Source organism: Monopterus albus, unplaced genomic scaffold (assembly GCF_001952655.1).
Source record: "Monopterus albus unplaced genomic scaffold, M_albus_1.0 scaffold24.1, whole genome shotgun sequence".
NCBI classification, from domain to species: Eukaryota; Metazoa; Chordata; class Actinopteri; order Synbranchiformes; family Synbranchidae; genus Monopterus; species Monopterus albus.
Genome location: NW_018127904.1, coordinates 1,002,221 through 1,012,077, shown reverse-complemented (window position 1 = coordinate 1,012,077; position 9,857 = coordinate 1,002,221). Strand labels below are relative to the sequence as shown.

Sequence of the window (9,857 nt, the reverse complement as noted above, 5' to 3'; positions counted from 1 at the left end):
CAGGCCCACTTGTTTTAGCAACGGATCACTCACACTGTAATCTTTGTTTGTTTTTTTTCTGTTGAGCTGTATCTGCACATTGCAGGAGAAGGCATGGCATCCCACAAGGACACAATAGGAAATGCTATCACTGCTAGAGGAACTAGCACGATACAAGGCAGAACAGGTGAAATTCTCAGAGTGTTGTGGAGAAATTCTTGTTGCTAACAAAGTCTACACACTTATATAAGACTGAGCCTCTTAGAAACAGATGATATTTGTAATGCCTTTCATTATGGATCCAAACCATAAACGGGATAAATCATAAGGAGCAACCTGGAAAGTAACTTTTGTTGCGCTGCATCCTTGTTCACTATTGTCTCTTCTATTTAACACATGGTAGATTGTGTGGTGCCTCTAACAAACGCTGGACTTCAGCAGGGCTGTCATTCGTCTTTGTCTGCTTTGTTTATTTTAGATAATCCTGTGCTATCATCTTCTTTGCCAACTACAAGTGTTGCAATTAGTCAGCTTTGCTTGTTAGCACGTCTCAGTTCCGTCCGTCTGCACGCCACATGCAGATTTTGTGATTTATCTAGAAAGACAATATTTGGAAATGTTGTTGAGAGTGGAATATAAATAAGTACATGATGTATTGTTTTTTATTGCTTGATGGTGTCTGACAGCTTTGTCACAGAAAATGCATGGCTTCCTTCTTCCTAAATCCATCATGAGGAATATAAATACATATGCATAATAATGAAACACATTTATTAATGTGTATTGTCCCCCGGAGTCATATGACAGTGAAATGGATGACTTTTTTTTTTTTTTAGCATGGATGCTATGGGCCTGTGTGTTGCATGTGAAGGTGGTTGAACAGGTAAAAATGACCTACATGGATGACCTCCCATCCAGACAAACTCAGACGGTGGTCTAATGCAGCTCACAGGAGTTTCACACAATATCTGAACTCACAAGAAGAAAGTTGCTTTTGTCTACTGGTTTGAGAAAAAGAACTTGACTAACAGTATGTACTACTCGCCAAAACAGTAGGCCATTTGTCTGCTGTTGTGTAAAGGATCTTAGAGTAACTGTGCAGTGCAACCAGTCTTTGATTGATTTACACTCTGTTTATCTCTAGTTTGAATGAAGACTGATACATGTAATATGAAACATGTTTCTTCATGCCCTTCATGAGGGATGTGCTATGTTTTTTGTATTGTCAACAAATCTTATGAAGACTAAACATAACCAGCAATGAATTGATTCTACTGACGAGATAAAAACTGTGAGTTACAGTTACACTGGATGCCATGTTCATTTTAGTCCCACTGCTATATATACCACTGGATTCAGTGGGAAAGCGTCTCCAAACTTTTGACCGGTAATGCATTTCTGTCTTGTTTTAAAGGTCTTCAATAGAAACAAATGGGCTGAGGGAGTCAGAAAGTACTGAAAGGCGGACCAAAACAAGTACCATCATTTTTACAGAGGGTCTTTCATGGCAGACTTGTTCAGCCCATACTGTACTGCCGACCACAAATGGGCATTGTCCATCCTGCCGTTGCATAACCTCCATGCCTTTGTGATGCAGCTGCTTCCAAACAATTTCTCAGGTGTTTGAGCTGTAAGGTGCTTCATGTGTCTGCTATGAAGTCCAAAACAGCAGCATGTTTGAACTGGGAGGATTTCTCCCTTTAATGAGTCTATGGGCTTTAGTTTAGTTTAAATAAAGAAATACATTTTATTAAAAAAAATCTTTGATTCTCTTTTCATGAAGCAAAGCATCTTTTTGTGGTTACCAAAGCAATTAAATGTGCTGCTGGTTGGAAGCATCTTAAATGTATTTTGCCCCTTTATTTATTCATCTTGTTTAATGGGGGTCATGTGATTTCCCTCAAATACATTTCTTCAAAATGTGCAGAAGAAAACGGATGTTTTCTATATTTCTTTTCTTTTTTTATCATGTTTTGTAAACATGCAGTTCCTTTTTCAGAGTCATGCTGTCACACCAGTGAAAATGATTGTTGTTTTTAGCCAATGGAATATGTATGGCCCCACAATATTGTTCTCGTCATGAATATTACAGTGGAAACTTGTGCATATGTGAATAGCATCCTGATCCATTCTAAAGATTTGGGACAATAAGTATCCAAATGTTGATGTGTTTTCTTGGTTCCCATTGTCAGATCTCAAAACTGCCCCTGTGCAGGGAGACGATTTCTCATCAGGCGCCAGCAGCCGCTGCACCAAGCTCATTCACGGAGGAGTCCGATATCTACAGAAAGCCATCATGAAATTGGATTACAAACAGGTAAATGCTTCATTTTTTCTCCGCAGCTGACACTTATCTGTAGAATTCCTGGTCCCTCTGGTCATATTGCTTTATTTATCCTCCCATGTTCATTTTTCATTCATGGGAAGCAGTGACATGTTTGCCTTGAGTGACTGCCTGCCAGAAATGTTCTGAAAGTTGTTTTAAAGATATCTTACAACTTAGCAGACCTCTGCAGTTACCATATTGTGAATTAATTCATGAAATTATCTCCCAGTAATAGGTGGAATCTCCATGAATTGTTTAAGACAAGTCGCCAAGGTTCAAACTGAAATGTCACCATTTTCTGTTACATTTCACAGTACTTGAGAAATCTCATTATTTTCAGCTTGTGTTTTCTTTAGGAGCCTTATTTTGTTATCTGTATGAACATACAAGGGTCCTGGAGGTGAGCAGCAGAGGAGACCAATTAGTGTGATTGCGGGAATTGCAACTGCCTAGTCAGCAGCTTGACTGTACAGTGTAGGTTGTAGTACATGTCTTGGATGAAACCTAAAATTCTAAAAGCAAAACTGTTTGCCCTCAAAGCAAATAAATTAATAAAATAACTCAAATAAATGGTAGAGTTTCTTCTTTCTTTTAAGCAAAAATGCCAAGAATTCACTTTTTCTAACTTCCTAAATGTGAATTATTAGTCTTCTGTGATGGTAAACTATATCTCTGGGTTTTGGGCCATTGTTTAGACAAAGCCATCACCTTTGACTACAGGAAACTGCCGTGGACATATTTCAAGGTTTCCAATTTCAGCTTAAATTAAAACATGTTTTATTTCTGACAAATGATCCATTTCAACTCCCCTCTCCTCTAGTGCATGACATTGAAAGGAGCCCATGTCCAGTCTAGTTTGTTGACTGTCACACCTATCTGTCCTTAATCTGTCCTCAGGTGTACAAGTAAAGCCTTTTTCTTCAGTTCCTCTGATCATTTTTCACCTCATATACCAGAAATAGCAGTAAACCTTTCCCTTGATAAAGCCATGGAGTTGGGAAGATGCAGAAGTTCAGCCGAGTGGTAGTAAACTTTACAGTCACCTTTAGGCTAAGAGGTCCATTGAAGTGTAAGGTAAAGGAAGAGTGGTCCATGGCATCTCTGCACCATCTTGCCTCTGCTCTCTCAGACTTGGGTGAACTCAGGGTCCTTGATTTGATTGGTGCAGCCTTGAATCATAAGCTTTAATTGCACCTGACATTTACAGCTTCTCTCTGGTATTTAAAGCAGTGTACAGGTGTGGCTCATTACTGAGAGGGGGATAGGAGATTTTCTGATTTCTCTCTCATTGCTGGGCCGTGGTAGCGTCTTAACTCATCATGCTGCCTGTCACCATCCCGTAGCCCCTCCTTCACTCGCGCAGAGCCATATCCGACCCAACTCTCATCAGTCAAAGCAGAGTTCGAGCTTATCATAAAATCAAGTCTGTTTTAGTGCTGCAAATATTGTCATAGAGAGCAAAGTTGCAGCCAGTAGCACAGGGAATAAAAGAGTGGGACTCTGGTAACATGTCATCAGCACATATGACCAAACATTGTATTTTTTCTGAAATTGCAAGTTGATGAATCTTGTTCTCTTCCATGTTCACAGAAGACAAACTAGTGGGAAACATAGTTTATTATGATGTTTAAATCATGAAATCCCTTTTTGAACAGTGTTCTGTACACATTACAATGCACCATGAAAGTGTACAGTATGAATCACTTTGCGCAATGTTAAAAATCAGAGCACTTATCACAGCTGGATGCTGGGAGCAGCAATTTGACTGCAAATTGTAGAAATCTAAGTTTGTCGTGTTACCTGTTTCATGTGGTGGCAAAACTTGTTTTTTCTTGTCTTGTGTGAGCAAGAAGTGTGAGGGTTACATGTTTAGTGATTCAACTTTTGGAATCACAGATATTTCATCTGCATTAATTAAAGATTTCTCAGAATGCCTTGTCAGATATGTACCATGGAGCTGAATTACATACTTGAAGACTTGTGTGTTGCCATTTACTGTACCAGTCATAGTCCACACTTACTCTAAATTTTTTAATAAATTAGATATTACTAAATAGTGTCACAAAACAGATGTCTGGAGCATTTTAGATATTATTATTATTTGACTGGAACTTAAATTCTAGATCATGCCTTCTAAGTAAAACATCTTGTGTTTCACACAGCCATGTTAATTGCTGTCTATGTGAGGGTAAACAAATTAGAAACATTTATTAAAATAGAAAATAGCCAGTAAGCATCGCATTCCAACCAGTCCCAGGGTCTGTCTTTCTCCAGGCTGCATGTGCCTCGTGTTGGCATCAAAAAAACAAAAGCATATGTTGAGTGTTAGCCGGGGTGTACATAGCATGTCCTGTTCACTCAAGGTCTCCCTTTTAGCTGCAAAGTCCCAACTTTGTTTCTCTAGGCTATCTGTCAGACTTCATTTAGCATTTGAGGATATGTGGATTCCCATGTACTGCAAAAAAGGCAGCGTGCTTCTGAGGGAATACGACTGTTATCTGAGCAGTAATCTGTCAATCCTCATTCATTTAGCAGAGGTAGGAAGGAAAGGGGGTCTTTTACATGAGCTTTTTATATGTGTTCAGTTTTATACAAACAGATTTTTAAAATGTTTTATTTCCAGAAACCAGCAAAAATCTGAAATAAGTAAACAAATAAATAAGTTGTACTATAGGTGGAGTTTTATAATTCTAATAAATATAGATTCTTTCCATTAGAATAGAAGGAACAAAGGAATAAAAAATAAAAACATTAGACTACTTACATGTGTTTAATATTTCTTCCGAGCTGTCTTTTCCACCTCTTTTTCCATACCCAACTGGGTACATTATGACAGTGACATTTTCTGTCCTGACCTTCTTTACTGGGGACCGGGCTTTGACTGCTTGGGTTCAGCTCCTCAGGATTTTTCAAGCCATCATGATCTTCCAGTTCCAACATGTAGACATCCTTTAGCTTTAGAAAATGTACGCTTTGTGATCATAATTTAGTAAGAAATGGCAAACAGATTGTCAGACTCCATACACATAAATCCCACAGAGAGATATTCTCATAAAGGGCCCTGATAAATTCCTAATAGTCACAATTCATTATGTTTTATATGTTACAAATACTAAGCTTTATCACTTTGGTAATTTTGCACCATATTTAAACTTTTATACTTTTAAGGAAATATTACCTCTTGCTGTGTCTTTATATACTATTCAACTGTGCCCTTCTTCTTTCTGCTAGAAGAGTAACTGACAAAAGCGTCTGGGATAATAACTCCATCTCCCACTGTACCTGTAACAATTTAATTGGACAAGTCAGCCCAGCCAAGCATCTCTGGCTGTATGACTGGGAGACATGAAATTCATTGTCATTATTGTCTCTGTCATTTTGCAGCATTTTGTCCGGGCTCAGAGTTCCTCTCACTCCACTGAGTTTCGTACCTCCAGGAGGCTGGAACGAGTAGTGGTGTGCGCCAACTGGAGGTAGGGGTGGAACATTACTGGGGGGGGGGGGTTCGTGTTCCTCCAGGGAGCTGTGATGCTCATTTAGCTTGGCTCTTTCATTCAGCCATTTTGGCGTTTAATTGCAGGTGATAATTATCATCATCATTATTGTTATCTTCATCAGTGTGTCAGGTTATTATAGCCATGTTTTGCCGTTCATTCATAAATCCTGATACTGTGATCTGACTAATCCTTGAATTCCTGACATTTAATGTAGTATTAATGCTCCTGTTCTTTGCCTGGTGCCAATCTGTGACAGGCTCACAAGAGAGAGCTGTGAATCACGGGGTCAAAGGTCATTAGGAAGCTCAGCAATCACCAAGGATCAGACACTGCCTACTGGTGCTGAGCCCCTCTCAAGCCTGAGCTGCTTTTGTGTGTGTGAGTGCACACACACCACCGTTGGCATACGTTTGCTAACCACATAATATAATGGTCACATTCACCCTACAGAGATGAAGAAGTGGATTCCATGGTCTTCCTAATACATCATGGCAGGGTGCATACTCTTGTATGTAATTCATTCTAAAATGTGGCCTTTAAATCTGTTGTTTCCTTGTTGTTGTTTTTTTTTTACTTTTTGCTTTCAATTTATTTATTTATTTTTCCCCTTTGTGGGGGAATGGCTTCCAGCATGCCATAGCATTAAGCAAAGCCCACCAGCTAGCTAGCCTCAAGTCGCTCAAACGTAAAATAAATCAGGGCACAAAGGACCCTGCTCATTCCTGCAAAGTAGCAACATTTTCCCTGGCCAACAATGAGGACTTGAACTTCCCTGGCAATAACAAATAGAAAGAAAGTCACCCGAGACACCAACATTAAAAGTGATTAATCATCTCTATTCTCTCTTTACTTTTGAACCAAGGGATTGTCCAGCAATAAATCTTCAAAGATGTACATAAGAATCACTTCCTAATGAAACCAGGCTTTGTTCATTTGTCACCTTTTAGACCCTTTCATTTAAATTACAAAACTTGTGACCTTGTGACTCTGAATATAGATCTCTGGTATTTTAGAGCTGAAGAGGGATTAATCCATAAATCTTGATACTAGATCTCTTTGTTCATTAAAAGGATCCTGCCACGGGATCTTCAGCTGACAAAACAGATCAGCCGCTGTCAAGAGTCGTTTACCATCTGGAGGGATAGTGATTGTTTTCAGTGATCGCTTGATGTGGGTTTTCCTCTTAAGTGTAAAAAAAATTGTGTTATGTTGAATATGTATGTGAAAGGCTTTGCAAAAAAAGTGAAAAAGTCTTAATAGTAAGCCAGAAGCCAGGGGTAACACACTGTCATGTGTTACACATAGAGGCAAAGAGCAGCACACACTGTCACACAGCAGGTTCATCCTCTGCACTCCTGATGTGCCTACTCCTTATCCCTGCCTTTTCCTGAGGACCGGTTTCCCTTTCCCGTATAGGAAAGGGGAGCGGAGAGGAGGGGAGAGGCGGTCGGGGGCCTACACTCAGGCCAAAGGGCCACAGTGGCTTTAAGTGGGCTCCTTGTGTGGCCAGAGCAGCCATCGCACTGATGCAAAGTGACAGGGACAGATGTGACATATCGGTTCCGACACACTTCCATACCACCAGTCACAGGCTCGGGGTGACTCACATCCCCCTGCTCTGGTCCTGTCCCCCTGCTGCAGGACAACACAGCAACGCTCAAATGAACCTCGCCGTCGCCCTCACTGCTGCCAGGTATGGGGCTGCCATAGCCAATTATACTGAAGTGGTGCACCTACTAAAGAGGCCAGACCCTCAGACGGGGAAGGAGAGGGTCTGTGGAGCACACTGCAGGGATGTGATCACAGGTAAATCCAACAAAAGCTGCTTCCTTCCTTCCTGCCTCACTCTATTCCCACTCTCCCTAGCCCTCACAACAGGAGCCCTCCCAGCACCTCTTACTCAGTGCTAGTTTGCACATAGTCATTGCACATCTAATGCAGGGGCTTTTAATATTTCATAAGCATTTTATGGTGTAGGGGGCTGCTTCAGATCTTGTAGGAAGGAACATAAGATGGAATTAGCGTACTCCAAATGGCCTTACTTACCTTTTAAATGTCATGCATAGGGCCGGCTTTGGAAGAATAAAGCAGTTAAGGGTAAAAGATGGTATTCTGAAACATTTAATGAATAACCAAGATTTGAGGATCTCAACACATGACCACCCCCTGATGTTTTAAAAGATGGAAGTGTGTTCTTGAAGGAGATGTCTCACTTTAATAATGTGAGAGGAGGGCCCCACATAGGGAGGGCTTAGACTGAAAGGACAATAGAAACAGTTTTGTCATCAGGGTTATATTTTTTTCCATTTTGTTCTTCTTCCCTGCAAAAATATGCATTGCAGGTTTCTAGACTTCATCTTTCAGTTTCTCCTCTTCCTCTCTCTTAGCAGTAGCAGCATTACACATCAAATTAGAAAGAGCAGTCCTTCATTCATCTTGTTGTCAAAACAGATCATTTGCTATCCTCATGGTATCTTTTGATATGCGTCCCATTATATACTGTAGCATGTCAACATCAAGCATCACATTAGCAAACAGTTCCCTTCCACAGTTTCAAAAGGCCCCCTCAGTCACTGCCACTGAGCTACTCTGTGACACAAAGAGGCAAGAGGGAAATTAGGTATGTCTGTTTCCTATTAATTACAATCCTGGGAAGTCTCCCATGGACACACTCGAGCCACTCTATTACGGAGAGAGGGGGGCGTTCGCTGATAAATTAATAATCCGGCTTGTCACCAGCCACAGATGAATAGCCCCTGGTGATTGATGCTGTTTTCTTTCATAGGGCAGGAATTTGATGTCAGAGCCAAATGTGTTATCAATGCCACGGGACCTTTTACGGACGTGCTGCGGAAAATGGATGATCAGAAGAACCCCGACATCTGTCAGCCCAGTGCCGGGGTGCACATCGTCATCCCGGGCTATTACAGGTAACTAACGGTGGGCCCCTACGTCTCTGTCACTGTCCTCCTGTATCACCTGCTCCTTAGCACTGCCGTCTCATCAGTTCATTAGCCAGCTCCAGGAGACACTCCTCAGCCTCTGGCCATAACAACTAGACACTGTCTGGCAGCTTGATATGGGTTTGTATAGGGGGCTCAGAGCAGGTGTTTAGTGGAAATTAAATCCACAGATGAGGAGTGTCACTGCGTCGTGAAATAATTTTGGGAACTGTAAGACAAGATTTACATTTCCTGCATTTCCTGTGTGTCATTTAGTGGTCTAGCCTGTTCAAACATCCTTTTCCTTTTGTGAAGGTCGCAACCACCCATTCCTCTCTGCCTTGACCAGAGCTGGAATTTTTGCTTTCTTTTTTGATGCATGTTATTTGTGTTTGCAAGGGAGGAAGGGTACTCCCGTGACCCAACCTTCCCCCTCAGCTCTGCCTGTGTTAAATTGAATCAGTGCCACGTGCATGTGTTTTAAACAGGACAATATGTGCACCCTGGGTTTGAGACTATGGGAGCAGTGGCTGGAATTGAAACCAGCTGAATTAATCTCCAGGAAACAGCGCTGACAGGAGCCTGATTATGGGGTGTCCCTTCAACCAGCCCGGCTCGCTTGTGCCCTCCCTTCACCAAGTAGACCAAAGGTTAATGCAGTTTTCTTGTTTGTTCCCCTCCCTACCCCTGCACCCTCCCATGAACATAAGGCGTACACACACACCTCAAGTCCTAACAACTCCTGCATCCTGTCATTTTCTTACAGGCCTTGGAGAAGATGCCCTGACACATGCAGCCAGAGCCACAGCTTCTGTATCCAGTTACCTCAAACAGGGCACACAAGGTGAGTATCAGGCTAACATACACACAGACATACCTGACTGTGACCTCTGCGCTGTCCAGCAGGTGTGTTTGTTTTTGGCATGTGGAATCTGAGACCTGTACAGAACTGAAAATATTATGTTTAGATCAACGTCAAGCTGTCATATTCTCTACAATAGAGAACAGCTGCCAAGGTGTACCATAAACAACATTTCTCCTTTAAAAAAAGAGTCAACACTGTGCACTTACACTTGCGGCACTATAGCTTAGATGCTTGAATCAGACGTAATA

At 41.4% G+C, this 9,857-nt stretch overlaps 1 protein-coding gene across 1 annotated transcript; it reads left to right on the top strand.

Moving 5' to 3' along the window:
- The first annotated feature begins 7,463 nt into the window (after positions 1-7,463).
- Positions 7,464-9,315, top strand: LOC109957085 (glycerol-3-phosphate dehydrogenase, mitochondrial). Its single transcript, XM_020594682.1, has 3 exons — positions 7,464-7,608; positions 8,588-8,732; positions 9,233-9,315. The coding sequence occupies exons 1-3, from the start codon at positions 7,464-7,466 to the stop codon at positions 9,255-9,257; spliced, it is 315 nt and encodes a 104-aa protein (XP_020450338.1). The 3' UTR covers positions 9,258-9,315.
- Positions 9,316-9,857: the final 542 nt, after the last annotated feature.